This window comes from Hyperolius riggenbachi, chromosome 1, assembly GCF_040937935.1.
Source record: "Hyperolius riggenbachi isolate aHypRig1 chromosome 1, aHypRig1.pri, whole genome shotgun sequence".
NCBI lineage: Eukaryota > Metazoa > Chordata > Amphibia > Anura > Hyperoliidae > Hyperolius > Hyperolius riggenbachi.
The window spans coordinates 159,029,323-159,052,230 of NC_090646.1; the positions used below are offsets into that span (position 1 = coordinate 159,029,323).

Genomic DNA, 22,908 nt, shown 5'->3' on the forward strand with positions numbered 1-22,908 from the left:
TCCATAACAGATTCTCGTTAAAGGTAGTAAAGTCGATTAGTAGTGTCATATACAGCAGGGCCTCAAAAGTCCTCCTGTACAGAGGCGTAGCAATGGGGATAGCAGCCATAGCGTCGCTATGGGGCCCCGCGACAGCCCTACGTTACAGGGGGCCCGCATCTGCCTAAGAGGACCTTTTTTTAATTTTTTTTTTTTTTTTTTATTATATTGCCGGCGCCGACCCGGGCGCCGGCCCGGGCGCCCCTTCACTTCGGCGGGCCCCCCTCCTTTTACTAGCGGCGGGAGGTGCGGCAAATCTGCAGGCTCCGGCGGGGTAATCAGAAGCTAGAGGTTCAGCTGCCCGGGCTACGGTGTCTCCTCTGTATGCCGCGCAATGCACAATGGGAGCTGCTAGCCCGGTAGTTACAAAATTATGGAAACAAATACGGGCAGAAGGCTCCGCATCCCTGACCTAATACTACAGTTGAATGGTTAATCGCTGTGGCGTACACCGCCCCTCCTGGACTAAAAATGCACGCCCCGCATCCAAACAATGCAATACTGGTTTATGGAGAAAGTTTAGCTTCGATTATAGTTTGCATGCAAAATACAATTTACTAGACATCGGCACCAACGTTGAGGTAATTCTCCGGAGCAGATGTCCTACACTATCTGACCTAAGTTAAAAGCATATGTCCTTACCCTGGCAGCAGATAAGCAGGAATGGTAGAGAAAGAACCATCGACAGTATGAGCAGCGATGGACTACTGGGTGCGTAGGCTTGACCTGTGGCCAGAGCTCTCACAATTTGCCATCCAACTTCTGTCTTGCCCTGCCTCAAGCGTCCTGTCAGAAAGGACCTTCAGCGCAGCTGGAGGCATTGTCACTGAGAAGAAGTGTCGCCTAAGTCACAAAAGTGTTCAGTACCTCACCTTTATCAAAATGAATGAGGCATGAATCCCGGAGGGCCACTGCCCCCCTGAAGACTAAGTCAGTCCCCACACACAGCATCTCTGCCTGCACGCCGTGTGACTGCCTGCCCGAAGACTAAGTCGCTCCCCACACAGCACCTCTACCCGCAGGCCGCTTGACTGCCTTCTCCGCCACCACCAACAGGGTCCAGGACTCCAGGTGGATTCCTGAATTTTTAAGGCCGTTGTTAGCAGCGGCCGCTATAATAATTTTTCTGGTGCGTGTACATGCCTGCCTAATTTTTCTGGCTGCACTGCAGCTGCAACAATAAAACAAAAGGCATGCACATGTGCCAACTCCCCTTCGTGATCATTACCTTGCCGCGGTGAAGGGGCTTGCATATCACAATGAAGCAATGACCGCCAGCTATATGTGTGTCTTGGGGGGGGCACACCCACGATAATAAGGTCGTTGCTTCATTGTGGACAGACCAAATTTGATCAGCTGGACAGTCACTGTTCTGTCGTTCAGCTACCTCAGCCTGGCGACCATATGGGCTGGAAAGCCGCCATCACCTGCACTCTCGTCATGGTGCGCACCAGTCCAGCACGGCCGTCACTACACAAGCAGCTGTTTGCAGTCACTGCATACCTTTCACTGCATCTGTGACTGCACATATTATGTATTATACCTGGCAGTCAGTGCATTCCTTTCACTTGAATGGATGGCAGACTTGCCCTCCATAACAGATTCTCATTAAAGGATTTAAAGTTGATTCATCTCATATAAAGCAGGGCCTCGAAAGTCCTCCTGTATTGTTATTTTTGGTCACTACCTCGGGACGTGCATACAATGCCTGCTGCCTTCCTTGGATGTGTGTGTGGTAGCCGTTCCTGCTCCTTTGCCCACAGCGTGCCTGCTGCCTTCCTTGGATGTGTGGTGGTGGTAGCCGTTTCTTAGGCTCCCACTCCAGACCAGAATCGAACCAAGATTCCCCGGCCATTACCTGTGGTCACCATGCTACTGAGAAAATACCATGGAAAGTTTCACACAGTTGAATGAATGGCAGACTTGCCCTCCATAACAGATTCTTGTTACAGGTACTGAACAGCCAGCAGAAAATGTAATTTTAAAAAAAATAGATGTAAGTTTTAACAATGGTAGAGAAAGAACCATCGAAAGTTGATAAGGCAGTCAGATATTACCTATTACCTGATATCACTGAGCAAGAGGAATCTCGCCATGGTGCGCACCAGTCCAGCACAGCTGTCACTACACAAACAGCTGTTTGCGGTGCGTTACACAGTGAGTTTGGTCTGTCAGTGTGAAGCAGTACTATAATTACACTCCCTGATTGATGTATACACATGCAAGATGTTTTAAAGCACTTTAGGCCTGCAATTTAGTATTCAATGTGATTTCTGCCCTTAAAACGCTGCTTTGCGTCAAATCTAGATTTTTCCCTGAGACTTTTGGTGTCTATCCCACTCCGCCATGCCCCCCTCCAGGTGTTAGACCTTTTGAAACATCTTTTCCATCACTTTTGTGGCCAGCATAAGTGTTTCTAGTTTCCAAAGTTCGCCTCCCCATTGAAGTCTATTGCGGTTCGTGAAAGTTCGCGTGAACCAAACTTTCGCAGGTAGTAAAGGTAGTATCCACAATAATAAATAAAATATATTGTCCTACCTTATAGATGTCCCATTATGGATAAATGCAAGTGGAGGTTCTAGATAACAGATCAATTTTTATCGGTGCACTAGACAATGCATTTTACGGCAACAGCCACTTCCTCAGGTCAATACGCTGCAGTGGGTCTAAAAAGTCCTGTAGATATACAACATATAGCATTTCTTGCGCCCTCTGGGGGGGCTTAAAAATTAATGGTTTTAAGGTCATAGGAATAGGAATGAGGTATTAGGCTGGGGGAGATAGAGCTTAAGGACATCTATAATAAATACTGATGGTTAAAAAATGAAATAAAATAAAATACATAACATATAATATACAAAATGCGATCCATAATATATAATATACACTGTATACATAGATTATAAGAAACAATAAATTGAATCTATTACGAAGACATGTAAATAGTTTTAGTCTATTACATAGACTATTTACATGTCTACGTTGTCCACTTCCTAATCCAATGCAGTCACCCCCTTAATTATTAAGGAAATAGCCATTTAACGCCCTATTTCCCTAGCTTAATACATACTTATACATTTTAAAAGGGAGACAGCTACTCCTACCTATAGTCAGGAAATATTTCACTCAAACTTTATTTTAAGTTTATCCTTAATTTGCAAATGTTTTTTTTCTATATTATGAGTATGACTGCTGATTACTATTATTACCATGTGGCCACCTGCTGATTACATTATTACCATGTGGCCACCCAGATGGCCTACACCATACACCTTAATACAATCATTTAATATTTTTCTCATGTGATAGATGGATGCGATTTTGGTTTGTTTTTTAAAAAGACCCCTTTTTTTCATTATTATTATTTATCTGATTGGTTTTGTGATCTTACATGGTTATAATTAGTGTGTATATATATATATATATATATATATATATATATATATATATATATATATACAGTGGGCTGCAAAAGTATTCGGCCCCCTTGAAGTTTTCCACATTTTGTCACATTTCTGCCACAAACATGCATCAATTTTATTGGAATTCCACGTGAAAGACCAATAGAAAGTGGTGTACATGTGAGAAGTGGATCGAAAATCATACATCATTTCAAACATTTTTTACAAATAAATAACGGCAAAGTGGGGTGTGCGTAATTATTCGGCCCCCTGAGTCAATACTCTGTAGAACCACCTTTTGCTGCAATTACAGCTGCCAGTCTTTTAGGGTATGTCTCTACCAGCTTTGCACATCTAGAGACTGAAATCCTTGCCCATTCTTCTTTGCAAAACAGCTCCAGCTCAGTCAGATTAGATGGACAGCGTTTGTGAACAGCAGTTTTCAGATCTTGCCACATATTCTCGATTGGATTTAGATCTGGACTTTAATTGGGCCATTCTAACACATGGATATGTTTTGTTTTAAACCATTACATTGTTGCCCTGGTTTTATGTTTAGGGTCATTGTCCTGCTGGGAGGTGAACCTCCGCCCCAGTCTCAAGTCTTTTGCAGTCTCCAAGAGGTTTTCTTCCAAGTTTGCCCTGTATTTGGCTCCATCCATCTTCCCATCAACTCTGACCAGCTTCCCTGTCCCTGCTGAAGAGATGCACCCCCCGAGCATGATGCTGGCACCACCATATTTGACAGTGGGGATGGTGTGTTCAGAGTGATGTGCAGTGTTAGTTCTCCGCCACACATAGCGTTTTGCATTTTGGCCAAAAAGTTCAATTTTGGTCTCATCTGACCAGAGCACCTTCTTCCACACGGTTGCTGTGTCCCCCACATGGCTGCTTTCTGTTAACAATGCCTTTCTTCTTGCCACTCTCCCATAAAGGCCAACTTTGTACAGTGCATGACTAATAGTTGTCCTATGGACAGAGTCTCCCACCTGAGCTGTAGATCTCTGCAGCTCGTCCAGAGTCACCATGGGCCTCTTGTCTTGACTGCATTTCTGATCAGCGCTCTCCTTGTTCGGCCTGTGAGTTTAGGTGGATGGCCTTGTCTTGGTAGGTTTACAGTTGTGCCATACTCCTTCCATTTCTGAATGATCACTTGAACAGTGCTCCATGGGATGTTCAAGGCTTTGGAAATCTTTTTGTAGCCTAAGCCTGCTTTAAATTTCTCAATAACTTGATCCCTGACCTGTCTTGTGTGTTCTTTGGACTTCACGGTGTTGTTGCTCCCAATATTATCTTAGACAACCTCTAAAGCCCTCACAGAGCAGCCGTATTTGTACTGACATTAGATTACACACAGGTGCACTCTATTTAGTCATTAGCACTCATCAGGCAATGTCTATAGGCAACTGACTGCACTCAGATCAAAGGGGGCCGAATAATTATGCACACACCACTTTGCAGTTATTTATTTGTAAAAAATGTTTGGAATCATGTATGATTTTCGTTCCATTTCTCATGTGTACACCACTTTGTGTTGGTCTTTCATGTGGAATCCCAATACAATTGATTCATGTTTGTGGCAGTAATATGAATAAATGTGACAAAATGTGGAAAACGTCAAGGGGGCCGAATACTTTTGCAGCCCACTATATATATATATATATATATATATATATATATATATATATATATATACATACAGTGGGTTGCAAAAGTATTCGGTGCCCTTGAAGTTTTCCACATTTTGTCACATTACTGCCACAAACATGCAATTTTATTGAAATGCCACGTGAAAGACCAATAGAAAGTGGTGTACATGTGAGAAGTGGATCGACAATCATACATGATTCCAAACATTTTTTACAAATAAATAACGGCAAAGTGGGGTGTGCGTAATTATTCGGCCCCCTGAGTCAATACTTTGTAGAACCATCTTTTGCTGCAATTACAGCTGCCAGTCTTTTAGGGTATGTCTCTACCAGCTTTGCACATCTAGAGACTGAAATCCTTGCCCATTCTTCTTTGCAAAACAGCTCCAGCTCAGTCAAATTAGATGGACAGCGTTTGTGAACAGCAGTTTTCAGATCTTGCCACAGATTCTCGATTGGATTTAGATCTGGACTTTGACTGGGCCATTCTAACACATAGATATGTTTTGTTTTAAACCATTCCATTGTTGCCCTGGCTTTATGTTTAGGGTCATTGTCCTGCTGGAAGGTGAACCTCTGCCCCAGTCTCAAGTCTTTTGCAGTCTCCAAGAGGTTTTCTTCCAAGCTTGCCCTGTATATGGCTCCATCCATCTTCCCATCAACTCTGACCAGCTTCCCTGTCCCTGCTGAAGAGAAGGACCCCCCGAGCATGATGCTGCCACCACCATATTTGGCAGTGGGGATGGTGTGTTCAGAGTGATGTGCAGTGTTAGTTTTCCGCCACACATAGCGCTTTGCATTTTGGCCCAAAAGTTCCATTTTGGTCCCATCTGACCAGAGCACCTTCTTCCACATGGTTGCTGTGTCCTCCACATGGCTTGTGGCAAACTGCCAACGGGACTTCTTATGCTATCTGTTAACAATGCCTTTCTTCTTGCCACTCTCCCATAAAGGCCAACTTTGTACAGTGCATGACTAATAGTTGTCCTTTGGACAGAGTCTCCCAACTGAGCTGTAGATCTCTGCAGCTCGTCCAGAGTCACCATGGGCCTCTTGACTGCATTTCTGATCAGCGCTCTCCTTGTTCGGCCTGTGAGTTTAGGTGGATGGCCTTGTCTTGGTAGGTTTACAGTTGTGCCATACTCCTTCCATTTCTGAATGATCGCTTGAACAGTGCTCCGTGGGAAGTTCAAGGCTTTGGAAATCTTTTTGTAGCCTAAGCCTGCTTTAAATTCCTCAATAACTTGATCCCTGACCTGTCTTGTGTGTTCTTTGGACTTCACGGTGTTGTTGCCCCCAATATTCTCTTAGACAACCTCTGAGGCCATCACAGAGCAGCTGTATTTGTACTGACATTAGATTACACACAGGTGCACTCATCAGGCAATGTCTATAGGCAACTGACTGCACTAAGATCAAAGGGGGCTGAATAATTATGCACACACCACTTTGCAGTTATTTATTTGTAAAAAAATGTTTGGAATCATGTATGATTTTCGTTCCACTTCTCATGTGTACACCACTTTGTGTTGGTCTTTCATGTGGAATTCCAATAAAATTAATTCATGTTTGTGGCAGTAATGTGAAAAAATTTGGAAAACTTCAAGGGGGCTGAATACTTTTGCAACCCACTGTATATATAATTTTCTTTTTACATATATTAATGTTTAATGCTGTATGTCGGAAGTTATATCTGAGTGCCTCCCTTTGTTCGTCAAGGCACTTTTATTGACCTGAGGAAGCAGATGTTGCCGTGAAATGCGTTGTCTAGTGCACCAATAAAAATGTACCTTTTATCTATAATCTCCACTTGTATTTATCCCTAATGGGACATCTATAAGGTAGGACAATATATTGTACTAGCAGACCCGCGGCGTAGCAAACGCCGCATAAGAGGGTAGAGGGCAGGAAGGGGGTATTGGGCACAGCGGCGGGGAGGGGGGGTTGGACCCCCCCTCAACTGGGTCCCCCATGTGTGCTCTACCTCCAGCTTAAGCTCAGCAGGAACCCCCCCTTCCCCTCACCTGGGTCCCCCATGTGCGCTCCCCCTCCTGCTTAAGCACAGTAGCAGCCGCCACTATTAGTAAGAGGCAGCGGGCGGGGATGACTCACCTCTTCCGTGTTCCATTGTGCTTTCCACTGTTGTCATTTCCTGCAAAGCCGCACACTGTATTGGTGTGATTTGCCTTTTTAAAACAGAAGGAAATCTGCAATAATTCAGCTATAAGTGAACATTTGTGGTTACCCACAATGCACTGTTACTAAATATGCAAATAATTCCTTTTCACCCTTAGTAAGCCAAGCAAGCATCCAGAACCACTGGTGTATAGCAAGCCTATAGCTTTAAATTTTACACAGCCATAACAAAGTCACACGTGACAGCCTGTTTCAGACTTTTGGTCCTCATCTTTACATGGCAAGGATTGATATGGCTGTATGAGATAGGGCTTGGACCAGTACAACAGAGTAACCAAGCAGCCCAGGGTGACCCAAACCACTCGGAATGTATAGGGGGATAAAAGGGACCAAAAAGACCTCCTACTAAAAAAAGCAAAGCTTGGTGCAATTTGCCTTCCTAAAACAGAAGGAAATATGCAATTCAGCTATAAGTGAACATTTGTGGTTACCCACAATGCACTGCTACAAAATATGCAAATAATTCCTTTTCACCCTTAGTAAGCCAAGCAAGCATCCAGAACCACTGGTGTATAGCAAGCCTATAGCTTTAAATTTTACACAGCCATATCAAAGCCACATGTGACAGCCTGTTTCAGACTTTTGGTCCTCATCTGTACATGTCAAGGATTGATATGGCTGTATGAGATAGGGCTTGGACCAGTACAACAGAGTAACCAAGCAGCTCAGGGTGGCCCAAACCACTCGGAAGGTATAGGTGGATAAAAGGTACAAAAAAGATATTTTAGCAAAAAAATTAAATCTTGGTGTAATTTTACTTCTTAAAACAGAAGAAAATCTGCAATAATTCAGCTATAAGTGAACATTTGTGATTACCCACAATGCTCCGCTACTAAATATGCAAATTATTCCTTTTCACCCTTGGTAAGTCAAGCAAGCCTACAGCTTTAAGTTATACACAGTCATATCAAACTCACATGTGACAGCCTATTTCAGATGTTTGGTCCTCATCAGTACATAGCAGTGATTGATATGGCTGTATGAGATAGGGCTTGGACCAGTACAACAGAGTAGCCAAGCAACTCAGGGTGACCCAAACTACTAAGAATGTATAGGAGGATAAAAGAGACCAAAAAACCCTCCTACTAAAAAAAGGAAAGCTTGGTGTAAATTTCCTTCTTAAAACAGAAGCAAATCTGCAATAATTCAGCTATAAGTGAACATTTGTGGTTACCCACAATGCACTGCTACTGAATATGCAAATGATCCCTCTTTGCCCTTGGTTTGATATGACAATACTTCTTCTTCTTGCTTGGACCAGCCCCTTCTTCTTGCTTGGACCGGCCCTGGGGGCAGGGCGCTACTTCTTCTTCTTGCTTGAAGGTTGAGGCACTTACTAATATATATAGATTTATTATTGTGTATACTACCTATAGAGTTGAATATATAATCGTCTACCGGGCGCCTCCTGCCAGTTTAAGTACTTAGCTAGTACCAAAAAACACTAGATAAACCTTTTTTCGGAGATTGGCTATTAATAAAATGTAGCTTTTAATAAATTCGGGTCAAAATAAATAGTTTGAACAGTTATACTACCCCTTAGTGCAAAAAGTGATACATAAATTGGGTTGGGGATAAAGGTCATTTGTCGGTCAGACTCTCCTCCAAACTCACAATGCATGTATATTAACAACCCCACATGTTTCGTTTCCTTAATTGGAAACTTCGTCAGTGATAACCAAAGTGCTAAGTGCCTAGAGTACCTAAAGTGCTAAAATATATCTATATATATATATTATATATATATATATATATATATATATAATACAGTAAGTGCCTCAACCTTCAAGCAAGAAGAAGAAGTAGCGCCCTGCCCCCAGGGCCGGTCCAAGCAAGAAGAAGGGGCTGGTCCAAGCAAGAAGAAGAAGAAGAAGAAGTATTGTCATATCAAACCAAGGGCATAGAGGGATAATTTGCATATTCAGTAGCAGTGCATTGTGGGTAACCACAAATGTTCACTTATAGCTGAATTATTGCAGATTTGCTTCTGTTTTAAGAAGGAAAATTACACCAAGCTTTGCTTTTTTTAGTAGGAGGGCTTTTTGGTCTCTTTTATCCTCCTATACATTCTTAGTAGTTTGGGTCACCCTGAGCTGCTTGGTTACTCTGTTGTACTGGTCCAAGCCCTATCTCATACAGCCATATCAATCCCTGCTAAGTACTGATGAGGACCAAACGTCTGAAATAGGCTGTCACATGTGGGTTTGATATGACTATGTAAAGCTTAAAGGGATACTGTAGGGTAGTAGGGGGAAAATGAGTTGAACTTACCCGGGGCTTCTAACGGTCCCCTGCAGACATCCTGTGCCCATGCAGCCACTCACCCATGCTTCGGCCCCGCCTCTGGTTCACTTCTGGAATTTCAGACTTTAAAGTCTGAAAACCACTGCGCCTGCGTTGCAATGTCCTCAATCCCGCTGATGCCACCAAGAGAGTACTGCGCAGACACAGACCATACTGGGCCTACGCAGTATGCTCCTGGTGACATCAGCGGGATCGAGGACACAGCAACGCAGGCGCAGTGGTTTTCAGACTTTAAAGTCTGAAATTCCAGAAGTGAACTGGAGGCGGGGCCAGAGCATCGGTGAGTGGCTGCGCGGCACAGGATGTCTGCAGGGGACCAATAGAAGCCCCGGGTAAATTCAACTCATTTTCCCCCGACCCCCCTACAGTGTCCCTTTAAATCTATAGGCCTGCTTGACTTACCAAGGGTGAAAAGGAATAATTTGCATATTTAGTAGCGGTGCATTGTGGGTAACCACAAATGTTCACTTATAGCTGAATTATTGCATATTTCCTTCTGTTTTAGGAAGGCAAATTACACCAAGCTTTGCTTTTTTTAGTAGGAGGTCTTTTTGGTCACTTGTATCCCCCTATACATTCCGAGTGGTTTGGGTCAACCTGAGCTGCTTGGTTACTCTGTTGTACTGGTCCAAGCCCTATCTTATTCAGACATATCAATCCTTGCCATGCACAGATGAGGACCAAAAGTCTGAAACAGGCTGTCTACATGTGCGATTGATATGACTGTGTAAAATTTAAAGCTATATGCTTGCTATACACCAGCGGCTCTGGATGCTTGCTTGGCTTACCAAGGGGGAAAAGGGGTAAGTTGCATATTTAGTAGCAGTGCATTGTGGGTAACCACAAATGTTCACTGAATTATTGCAGATTTCCTTCTGTTTTAAAAAGGCAAATTACACCAATACAGTGTGCGGCATTGCAGGAAGTGACGACAGTGGAACACGGAAGAGGTGAGTCATCCCCGCCCGCGGCCTCTTACTAATAGTGGCGGCTGCTACTGTGCTTAAGCAGGAGGGGGAGTGCACATGGGGGACCCAGGTGAGGGGGGGGGGGGGTTCCTGCTGAGCTTAAGCTGGAGGAGGAGTGCACATGGGGGACCCAGGTGAGGGGGGGGTTCCTGCTGAGCTTAAGCTGGAGGTAGAGCAAACATGGGGGGCCCAGTTGAGGGGGGGTCCAACCCCCCTCCCCGCCGCAGTGCCCAATACCCCCTTCCTGCCCTCTACACTCTTATGCGGCGTATGCTACGCCTCGGGTCGGCTAGTACACTATAAAACATCACATATAAAGGTAGCTTAATAAATAGATTAGGCCACTACCAGCAGCCAAATGAGTCCATTCTGCTCACCTCGCCCTTTTATAGTGGATTGATGGCTCCAGAGGATGCTGGGAGGGGAGGAAACGGGTTACTCCCACCAGCATACCCCTTTGTTCCTGTATTATAACTAAGTCAAAGGACCTTTCAATCATGAGGTGGTCCAATAGGATTGCACACATTGCAAGTAATAATGTTAAAAAAGGTAATAAATAATCACCTACAAGCCCCACCTCTTCCCATCCTAGGCATCACACCCCCTGCTAATACATACAGGTCCTTCTCAAAAAATTAGCATATTGTGATACAGTTCATTATTTTCTGTAATGTACTGATAAACATTAGACTTTCACATATTTTAGATTCATTACACACAACTGAAGTAGTTCAAGCCTTTTATTGTTTTAATATTGATGATTTTGGCATACAGCTCATGAAAACCCAAAATTCCTATCTCAAAAAATTAGCATATTTCATCCGACCAATACAAGAAAAGTGTTTTTAAAGCAAAAAAAAAAAAAAAAAAAAAAAAAAAAAAAAAAAAAAAAAAAAAGAGTCTACCTTCAAATAATTATGTTCAGTTATGCACTCAATACTTGGTCGGGAATCCCTTGTATGTGGAGGATGGCAGCAGTAAAATCTTTAAATATCCTAGAAATCACGGAGAAAAGAGCACTCAAGGAAGCCCTTTCCTGATTGGTCACTATGCACCACAAGAGGGACAGAAGGATACACCAATCTGCTAGTGGAATAGCCAAAGCTAGAGCCAATAATTGGCTCTAGCTTTGGCTGTTCCACTAGCTGATTGGTGTATCCTTCAGTCCCTCTTGTGGTGCATTGTGACCAATCAGGAAAGAGCTTCCTTGAGTGCTCTTCCTTGAGTGCTCTTTTTTCCTTGATTTATACTATTTCTAGAGAAATAGTATAATGTGTTTTGGGGTGTATTTTTACACATACCCATGCTGGGTGGGAGAAATCTCTGTAAATGACAATTGTTTGATTTTTTTTTTTTTTTTACTACACACAATTGTCCATACAGAGATATTTCTCCCACCCAGCATGGGTATGTGTAAAAATACACCCTGAAACACATTATACTACTTCTCCTGAGTACGGCGATACCACATGTGTGGCACTTTTTTGCAGCCTAGGTGCGCTAAGGGGCCCAACGTCCTATGAGTACCACAGAAAAAAAATAGATGCGATGAACGTCCAACCCAGTTGCAAAATTGTACTACTCCTACGGAGTAGTCCTATAAGTACCTTCAGGATTTCACAGGTCATTTTGAGGCATTTGGTTTCTAGACTACTCCCCATGCTTTAGGGACCCTAAAATGCCAGGGCGGTATAGGAACCCCACAAGTGGCCCCATTTTAGAAAGAAGACACCTCAAGGTATTCCGTTAGGAGTATGGTGAGTTCATAGAAGATTTTATTTTTTTGTCACAAGTTAGCGGAAATTGATTTATTGTTTTTTTTCTTCATTTTCCACTAACTTGTGACAAAAAAATAAAATCTTCTATGAACTCACCATACACCTAACGGAATACCTTGGGGTGTCTTTTTAAAATGGGGTCACTTGGTGGGGTTCCTATACTGCCCTGGCATTTTAGGGGCCCAAAACCGTGAGGAGTAGTCTGGAAACCAAATGCCTCAAAATGACTGTTCAGGGGTATAAGCATCTGCAAATTTTGATGACAGGTGGTCTATGAGGGGCCGGATTTTGTGGAACCGGTCATAAGCAGGGTGGCCTCTTAGATGACAGGTTGTATTGGCACTGAAGTGCAGGAAGCACAGGATGTTCTCAAATCGTGACCTGGACATGGCAGCAGAGAACATGGGCATGTGATGTATTGGGTGTGTAGACCAATAAGACCGCAATACATTCTTTTTGACTAGACCCATGTTAAGGAGAAGACCGCAAAAAAATGTTACGTTTGGAAACTTGGAATGGTTTCCACCGAAAAGGCTGGGCATGGTAGCTTTTTGGATTGGCGGTTGCCATTGTGTGGCATAACGATTGGTCTCAGCCACAATTAAGTTGTAGAGACCAGCAGTGATCAGAAAAAAAAAAATTCTGTCACTGCGGTGGGGCGATTGAGGGTTTGGCTGAGTGATCAGAAGCCCGCAGGGGGCAGATTAGGGCCTGATCTGATGGATAGGAGTGCTAGGGGGTAACAGGAGGTGATTGATGGGTGTCTCAGGGGGTGATTAGAGGGGAGAATAGATGCAATCAATGCACTAGGGAGGTGATCGGAAGGGGGTCTGAGGGGGATCTGATGGGTATGAGTGACAGGCAGGGACGGATCTAGGGGGGGGGGGGGCAGCGGGTCTCTTGCCCCAGGCGCAGTTTGTTGAATTCTTAAAGGGGAACTGAAGTAAGAGGTATACGGAGGCTGCCATATTTATTTCCTTTTAATCAATACCAGTTGCCTGGCAGCCCTGCTGCTCTATTTCTCTGCAGTACTACCTGAATAACACCAGAAACAAGCATGCAGCTAGTCTTGTCATATCTGACTTTAAAGTCTGAAACACCTGATCTGCTGCATGCTTGTTCAGGGGCTATGGCTAATAGTATTAGAGGCAGAGGATCAGCAGGGCTGCCAGGCAACTGGTATTGCTTAAAAGGAAATAAACATGGCAGCCTCCATATACCTCTCTCTTCAGTTCCCCTTTAAAAAAGGCGGCAAAATTTGGATGGGGAATGGCAGTTTAGGCGCCAAAACCTGACCTTGCCCCAGGCGCAACTTGGTCTAGATCCGTCCCTGGTGACAGGGGGTGATTGATGAGTGATCAGTGGGTGATTAGAGGGGAGAACAGATGTAAATAATGCACTGGAGAGGTGTTCAGGCGGGTCTGAGGGTGATTTGAGGGTGTGGGCGGGTGATTGGGTGCCCAAGGGGCAGATTAGGGTCTGATCTGATGGGTAGCAGTGACAGGTGGTGACCGGAGGTGATTGATGGGTGATCAGTGAGTGATTAGAGGGGAGAACAGATGTAACCAATGCACTTGGGAGGTGATCTGAGGGTGGGTCTGCAGGCGATCTGAGGTTGTGGGCGGGTAATTGGGTGCCCACAAGGGGCAGGTTAGGGTCTGATCTGATGGGTGGCAGTGACAGGTGGGGACAGGGGGTGATTGACAGGTGATCAGTGGGTGATTACAGGGGAGAATAGATGTATACAGTACACTGGGGGGGGGTCTGGGGAGGATCTGAGGGTGTGGGGGGGTGATCAGAAGCCCCCACGGGGCAGTTTAGGACCTTCTGCACACCACTTTGCCGCCACCCAAATCTGTGTGTGCCTGCCGGGTCCCAGTCCTCCAACAACCTCACCCTGAGTCATGATGTCCTCACCTTTCTGCCGCATGGTCTCTACTTCTTCCTTCCCGGCTACTCTGTCTTCTTCACTTCCATGTCTGTGTGATGTAATGAAGCGAGAAGACACTAGGGGCACTGTGAGGCTATTATGTAGCCTCTGCATTACGTCACACAGGTGCCTCGGGACACGGAAGTGAAGAATACAGAGCAGCTGCAGGAGAGAAGCACAGACCAGGCTGTGAAGCGGACAGGTGAGAGTACCTTTGTCAGTCATTGAATCGAACGCCGCTAGCAACGCGCTCCTGATCCACCGGCGATCAACTGAAATGTCTGGTATGGACCAATCGCCCCAGTCAAACGATTTTGAACAGAAATCGATCAGGTGATTGATCAGGCCAAATGCTGCACCGATTTCTCACTGATTCAAGCAGAGCGATCGAATCAGCCGTTAGTCGATGGCAGAAATCAGTGATTGTATGGCCACTTTAGTTCTGTACAAGCATTTAACACGATATTCACTACATACACAGCAATTCGTAAAACAACTTCAGTGATAGTTTTGAAATATTTATTTACAAATGTATTTACAAATGTAAGCCTTGTGGATGTTTATTCATCAATGTCCTCCTCCGTTTTGGGTAGGAGTCCCGCTTCCATTGCGTGTATTCTGATATTCTCCAAGCAGCGTGTACATCTGCGTTTACATCTGAATGCACATCTGTGTGCCCTCCTGCGTGCCCAGCTACAAGTAGTAAGCTCATATATCATGCTTTCAAAGAGTTCTTCTGCTCTTTCTATGAGGCTGTTCCTTCTGGAAGTAAGCGCCTCATACAGGTTTTCGAAGAAATCAAATACTCTTTCTATGAGGCTTTGCCTTTTGTGATATCTACGAGTTCGTTTTGCATATTCTCGGTCTTCAGTTGCAAGTCTCTCACGGTAGCCTACATACCTGCAAACAAAGTCAGAAATGTTTTCTATTTTAGTATATAACATTCATTGATCAACTTAAAACATTCTAAACTATCAGCAGCAACATTGTACAGGACTTTATTGCATTGTTTAGGTTATTCTAAATATGGTCACTGTACATAGGAAATATTTTTGATTATTATCCAGGAGTAGAAGCCATCTCATGTATAACTTCTTGCCGACCACTCCACACCAATTGACGTGAACGGCCTTCTATGGGGCTAGCAGGAGAGCGCATGCGCTGATACACACGCATCTCCACTTGGAAGGCGGAGCTCTTCAGTCTCCCAGCGGCGATCGCCGCTCGGAGTCTGTTAGACAGAGAAACCACTGTCTAATATACCTGTACAGCGCTGTGATTTAAGGCAGCGCTGTACTGGGGACAGCCGTGTAACACGGCTGTCCCCTTGGGGAAAACAGAAGCTATCGGCGGTGATAGGCTGACTGAGGGAGGGAAAATGATAATAAAAATATTTGTAAAAAAAAAAAAAAAAAAAAAAAAAAAGGGGGGAATGATCAGACCCCAGTTCTGTCGGTGGGAAGAAAAGTGTGTGTGTGTGTGTGTGTGTGTAAGTGTGAGTGTGAGTGTGAGTGTCACTTGTGTGCCGAGTTGTGCGGCCCTGCAGCGAGCCCTTAAAGCTGCAGTGGCCCAACTTATGAAAAATGGCCTCGTGTTTAGGGGGGTTTAACACAGCGGTCCTCAAGTGGATAAGAACCATACACACAGATTTGCCCTAGTGGCTGCTTAGATTCCTTCAAATATTGACACTTGGGAGTTGTAGTATCTTCTGCTACCAGTAGGGATGCAGCCGGAGGGAGGGGCTTTATTACTATGCCTACAATCATTTTGTATAGTTGAACATGATGATAAGTGACATTTTATTGGGGATCTTCAATGATACGGGACTGGGGGCTGCAATGGATCTTGCTTTAACAGTGACTAGGAATAGGTAATGAATATCTATGGATTTATTATTATTATTTTTTAAACATATCATTTTTTATTTACATGTTATTTACTGACCCATATACACTAATACTTTACATTAAAAAGACATTATGGCCTGGTTCACACGGGAGTTAAATGCGGCGGTCATGATAGTCGTGGCATTTGCCCCTCAAGCGCTGGACACCGGTTTTTAAATGCCATCATGTCATTTTTGTCCTGCACACTAAATGTAGCATCCAGGATAGGCTAAGTAAGTACAGCGATTCCGTGTCCACCTGTGGGGGTCAAAATGTTATGCTTTAACAAACGACAGAAACCGATACAAAACGCTTCTCTGTTTGTTTGCAGAGAAGCGTTTAGCATTAGCTAATAGCACCGCCAGCGAAAGCCCATGTGAACCGGCCCTAATGAGGATTTTACACATACTTACCTCCAAACACACCACCAGCCGAAGAACAACATGAAGAAGAGGAGAAAGGCGATAACGGCACCATAGTCTGTTACTTTCTGGCGAATGTTTACAGCCGTGCTCACCGCCGTGCTTACAGCTGATGTTATCATCTGTAACACATTTGGCATCTTCTTCTCAGGTGTTGTTTGGGCAGTGGTAACTTTACCACTGGTGACATCTGCTTTTGTTGTTGTAGACTGATCCTCTACTTTCTTCACAGTGGTAGTAGCCACAGAAGTAGAGTCAGGCTGGGCAGTAGAGGTCTGTATGTTATCATCCACAAGGTCTTTCACGGAGTTTGCATTATCAGTGGCCTGCTGAGTAGATCCAGGCTGAGCAGTAGAGGTCTGAATGTTGTCCTCATCCATAAGGTTTACCACTGAGTCTGCATTATTGGTGTCCACAGGAGAGAGTCCTACCAAAAACAGAAGATAAACAAAAAATTGTTATTATTGTGCAAGTTATTGTATGCTCTTCTACTTAAAAAGTACCCCCCTAACCAGGGCCGGGCCGAGGCATAGGCTGGAGAGGCTCCAGCCTCAGGGCGCAGTGTAGGAGGGGGCGCACAATTCATTCAGCTGTCATTCCTAATTGTGTATGAGGCAGAAAGAAATAAGAAAAGGGGATACATAGCAGTGACTGCAAGCCAGATAACTAGCTATTAAGGTGTTGGGGAGGTTGTGGGCCCTGTGGCCCTCTTAGTCTAATAGCAATCAGTGTGTGACGGCTGGGGTGGGAGGGGTGGAGGGGCACACTTTGCTGTCTCAGCCTTGGGTGCTGGAGGACCTTGTCCCAACTCTGCCCCTAACCTTACCAATGGCTCATTAGGTAGTAAAACCTGGCAATGAGCATGACAGCCATGCAACTAGCATTTTTTTAGAAGAAGTTTGCAATGACAAGTTGTTATTGTAACCTTCACAAGTGCAGTTTAAAGTTTGGGTTCACTTTAGTGCAATACCACCACTACTCATGTTGTGTCATTTGTATCTGTACAGCATTAAAGGACCACTATCGCAAAAAAAGCAGGCAGTTAAACTCTGACAGAACCGACAGGTTTTGGGCTAGTCCATCTCCTCCTCAGGGTTTACATTGTTTTCAACAGCATTTCCTAAACAGCAGTTGCAAAGTCTAGCTGACAAAATAGTGTGCAAGTGAGTAGGGAAGCCGGCTGGTATCTTACTGTTTCAGCAGTTAAACTGCTGTTCAGGAAATGCTGTTTAAAACAAAGAAAATCTGAGAATCCCCCATGAGCAGATGGACTGGCACAAAACCTGTCAGATTTTAACTGCCTACTTTGTCATGATAGTGGTCCTTTAAAATGATCTTACAACTTCAGCCTGTTGCTTCTTTTTTAGGAAACTGACTGGAAACCATAGCAATAGAATAAGGCTCTGTTTGTATCATTGATCCAGAAGTCTGCACTAAGCAGAAAGTAAAATGTATTTCACCCTTTCATATCCTAAGGCTAGATTCACACTTGACAGTGCAGAAAACACATGCAGTTTCTTACAGGCAATTTTTCCATCTGTATTAGCGTCCATACAAGTTTTTTCATAGTAGCTCATTGATTTTAATGAGAATGCACAAAATGACCAATATTGTGCAGAAATGTAAAGGTCTTTTTTCCACATGTGAAGATCTCATTTAGATATGAACAAGCCCATTGACTTACATTTGTTGTAAATTCTAATGCAAGTTTGCATGCGGGAAAAGGCATGAAAATTAGTCAAGAAGTGTGAACCTTGCCTCTCTGGTTTACTGTAGGAACATATTTTCTTCCACAGGGATACTGGGTTTCTGTACACATGACATGAGCAATCCCACCCATCTTTGTGCCAGCAGAGAGCCATGCTAAGCAGCAGTCACAGTGCAACATGCAGTGCTTCAGAGCAGAGATTAGAGAAACATCAGAGCAAACACAAGTATGTCTGTGTAATACGGCTATAAAACGATGATCTGATGAGGATCTTGTTCATTTGAGGCAGGTTTACAACTATTTTTGCGTTGTGGTGGGGATGCGATGCTCCTGCCGTATCCCACCGCAACGCAAAAAATTACTACCATATAGCTCCACGGCAGAGTGCACTGACAGGGTCATAATCAGGGCAGCCATTAGGGGGAGACAACTGACACTAAAGTGAGCGGCCCAGGGCTTCTGGGGGCCCTGCCCCCGCAAAAGCACTGGAAGGGCCGCATGTGCTGGATGCGGGCCTGTGGCTCACTAACCAACACACCGCGTTCCAGCACTGAGAGAAGAGTGACATCAGCGCTTGAACGTGGGGAGCAGATGAGCACCGCCTATATCTGGCTAACGGCTACCTATACTGGGCCACCACCTACACCTGGCTACCTATATTGGGGCACCACATATACCTGGCTACCTATACTGGGAAAGGAACCACCTATACCTAGTTACCTATACTGGGGCACCACCTATACCTAGCTACTTATACTGGGGCTGGAACCACCTATACCTGGCTACCTATACTGGGACACAACCTTTATTTGGCTACCTTTACTGAGGCACCACCTGTACCTGGCTACCTATACTGGGGCACCACCTATACTTGGCTACTTATACTGGGATGCCTATAGCTTGCTACCTATACTGGGGGCACCTGTACCTGGCTAACCTATACTGGTGCACCACCCATACCAGGCTACCTATACTGGGGGGGGGGGGGGGGGATCTACACCAGGCTACCTATACTGGGGCACCTCCTATAGCTGGCTACTTATACTGGGGGCACCTATACCTGGCTAGGGCAGGGGGATGAGCTGAGACAGAAGGGGACAAGATGTAACAGATGGGGATAAAAGAGGCACAGGGGGAACAGAGGTAGACAAAAGAGGCACAGGGAGAAAAGAGATGAGACAGGAACATGAGGTCACACAGAGGGACACAAATGAGGCACAAACTGAGGTGAGAGAGGGGGACAAAAGAGGCACAGGAAGAAAAGAGGGGGAGAGAATGGATAAATAATAAGAACGGACCTACAAGTCCCTATCTCATTTGTTAACCGGGGACTATCCGTATTTTGCTAGTATTTGGCTCCACCCACAACATACCATGGTCACGCCCACTTTTTGCTGCATCACGCTGTGCATGCCGCTTTCATCAGTGTCAGAGCCATGCACATTTTTCGCCGCAGTGCACTTCGCGCACGGGCACAGGGGTGGGGTGGCTAGTGGGCTGGCACAGCAACCAGTGGGTGGGCCTAAGGAGGGGGGCCAGGCCTGATGTGTGAGGGGCCCCTAAATTTCTGATGGCGGCCCTGGTCATAATCATAGCACGCCCCTCACCCGATGACATACTCCCTGCTGAACAGGAAGTACGTAACTGGGATTCCCAGGGATCCCGGTCATTCCGCTCATGCACGCCAAAATGCCGGTGCAAACCTTTTTACAAGGTATGTATCACCCATTGTCTTACATTACATCACTTCCACCGCAGAAGTCCGGCAGTAACGCGCTGTTGACTTTGTAACGGCTTGGTGGCGAATTGGAAACTTCCAGTGCAACGCGACGCGTTTAGTGTGCTAGGCCCCATTGTCTCGCATTGCCACTGAATTATCCTGCTGTAATACAGGGTAACGCTACACACACTTGCAATGCAAGTGTAAAAGGGGCCTGGGGGAAAGGGGAAATCTGCGGCGGCTCGCAGGCTGTTCACGGAGACACCCTCCGTGAACTGGCATGGAAAGGCCGTTTCCATGCTAAACCACTAACGACGCCTATCGGCGTTAGGCGGTCGTTAAGTGGAGAGAGATAGAGATAGAGATATATACACACACACACACACACACATACATATACATACATACATACATACATACACATATACATACATACATACACAGTACAAACAGTAATACGTTCAGAGTAAACCCTTACCTGATTCCTCACTGTTGTCCCAGACATAGACAGCAGTACTTGGAGTCGGCTCATACTGGACACCATCGATGGCAATGTGAGGCTCATAGATGCCATCATCATTGCTGTGGAGCGGATCAATAACCAGAGAGCAGTTCCCCTGGCGGAACTGGGAGATAAAGAACTCCGTCCTCTGGCTAGAGTGTTTCTCCACCAAATCCACACTGTTGTCCTCCAGAAGAGCAAAGGTAGTGTAAGCTCTGCCATCTCCTGGAGTCCTTCTCCATTCCAGGCTGATCTTGTGAGTGTGGGTAAGATCATCCATAGAGAAGATGCACGGGATGAGCAGTCGCGATCCCGCGCCGGCATACAGCCCACCAGCCAGTAGTCTCACCGAAGTGATTTCCGCAGCTAAAGAAAGATAAGAAAAAAATTGTTAAGGAAAGAGGAAAATAGGAGACAGGATAGCAGTCAATCTATAAACGAACCAACCCCCCCCCCTCCCCCCAAAAAAGAATAGACCGGAGGCCTTAAGAAAACATCACAGTGCACACACATGGGTAGGCAGTAGGCGCACAACATTTTTTATATAAACAGCATAAGCAATAACATTTAAAAAGTACCTAGTGTCTGGAACCCACCAACTACCTGCATAATATGGTGTAGCCACAGCAAATTCAAACTAGAGCTCTAGCAATGAATCGGGCAACAGTGCTCCCAACCATAAAGCTCACAGTCTGAAGACTGACTATTCACAGATAAGGAACGCACTGTCTACGAAGGGCCATTCTTCAGACTCTGAACCTTATGTAAGGAGCACTGTGTCCCGAGCTCTAGTTTGAGTTTGCTGTGGCCACAGCATATTATGCAGGTAGTGGTGGGATCCAGGCACTAGGTACTTCTTAATTGTTATTTGTGCTGTTTTTATGGGACATGTTAAAAATGATTGTAGGTTTACAATATTTTTTGGTGCTCATCCATTTATGTTTACTAAAGAAAAAAATAAAATACCTATTGGTATATTTTGAATCATTTAGAAAAATGAAGTAATAAACACAGCCAATCAGGCTTATTGTTTAAAATTTTAACATTTAGGCTGCTTACACACCAAGACGTTACAGGCGCACGTTAGTGCGCCTGTAACGCTCCCCCAACGCACAGCAATGTAACACAAGTGGGCTGTTCACACAGCCCACGTTGCGTTACATGTAATGCTGCACGTTCGGTGCAAAGTGCAGCATGCTACGGCGTTGGAGCGGCTATAGCCGCGTTAGACTGTTTGCACATGCGCAGTGGGGGGCGGAGAGGAGGCGGGGAGAGCCAGCTACAGTAGCCGCGCACATGGCTACTTAATATTCACTGCACTGGCGGCAGCTGATTGGCCGGCGGGACCACGTGATGCGGAGTGTCTCGCTCCGCATCACGTGGTCCCGCTGGCCAATCAGCGCCACTCTGGGAGACATTATAGGAATCGAGCCGCCGAACGCGGCTCACTCTACCGTCGGCTTTTGCAGCACCATACGTTGTGTTAGGTGCACGTTATGCGACCTTAACGTGCCACCTAATGCAAAGTCTTGGTGTGCAAGAAGCCTAAGTCTCATTACTAGTGATGATCAAAATGTGCTAATTATCACTACGCAATTTTTGTTACTGCAATTACCATCATTGCTGAAAAACTGGAATTGCGAAAAATGATGTGAAATATCAAATTACGGCTATTTACAATTTATTTTGTAATTACAATAATTTTCATAATTACGATTATTTTTGCAATAAATTATCGCGTGAAACACGAAAATAACAATTTCATGGAACGATTTCATGTTATTTATAATTTGGACAAGTATGTGTGCTATCACCCCAATGTCTGCAGGATCTACTGGCAGCCCTAGTAACCACACGGCGCACAGCCTTTATCCTGATGGAATATACATACCTGGTGAGAGATGCAGAAAAAGTAGGAAGTATCCTACAATCAGGAACATCCTGATTCTTTGTTGCGATGTTAGGCAACAAAGAAAAAAAGATACAATCGAGCAGCTATCGAGCAACCGAGAGCAGGTGTAGTCTGTGCTAAAGACAAGCAAAGACTGACAAGCTGCAGGGGTCCACTGGATTATAAACAAAATTGCTGAGTCATGATGACATCATAATATGGCCTAAGGCTAAAAGCTGATTGGTTGATATGGGGAAACACCCTTCTAGCATCACTTGCTTTGCATATGAATCCTAAATATACAAATTGGCTTATGAAAGACACTTACAGATACTAGATTTTTGTTTTTTATGGAATATAATTTCTCATTGTCTTTACCAAATAATGTTGTGTCAGTTAATACGCTACTGAGGTTGTTTACACAGTTCAATGCAGCTCTGATTACTCTGGCAATAATTTATCACTACCTATCACACCTAAATGATCTATATATTGTTTTTTTCAGGACAAATTA

The 22,908-nt window shown here is 44.7% G+C and overlaps 1 protein-coding gene across 1 annotated transcript; it reads right to left on the bottom strand.

The window, feature by feature from the left end:
• Positions 1–14,825: 14,825 nt before the first annotated feature.
• On the bottom strand, positions 14,826–22,459 carry LOC137546559 (uncharacterized). Its single transcript, XM_068269187.1, has 4 exons — positions 22,395–22,459; positions 20,480–20,869; positions 16,565–17,000; positions 14,826–15,165 (listed from the first exon to the last, which is right to left on the bottom strand). Exons 1-4 carry the CDS (start codon positions 22,441–22,443, stop codon positions 14,826–14,828), a joined length of 1,215 nt encoding a protein of 404 aa, XP_068125288.1. The 5' UTR covers positions 22,444–22,459.
• Positions 22,460–22,908: the final 449 nt, after the last annotated feature.

Excerpts from the sequence above, each read along its gene's own strand:
- LOC137546559 (XM_068269187.1), bottom strand. The coding sequence starts at position 22,443 with ATGTTCCTGATTGTAGGATACTTCCTACTTTTTCTGCATCTCTCACCA. Across the intron at positions 20,870-22,394 it reads TTTTCTGCATCTCTCACCAG|CTGCGGAAATCACTTCGGTG; the intron begins GTATGTATATTC and ends ATCTTTCTTTAG. Across the intron at positions 17,001-20,479 it reads GGACAACAGTGAGGAATCAG|GACTCTCTCCTGTGGACACC; the intron begins GTAAGGGTTTAC and ends TGTTTTTGGTAG.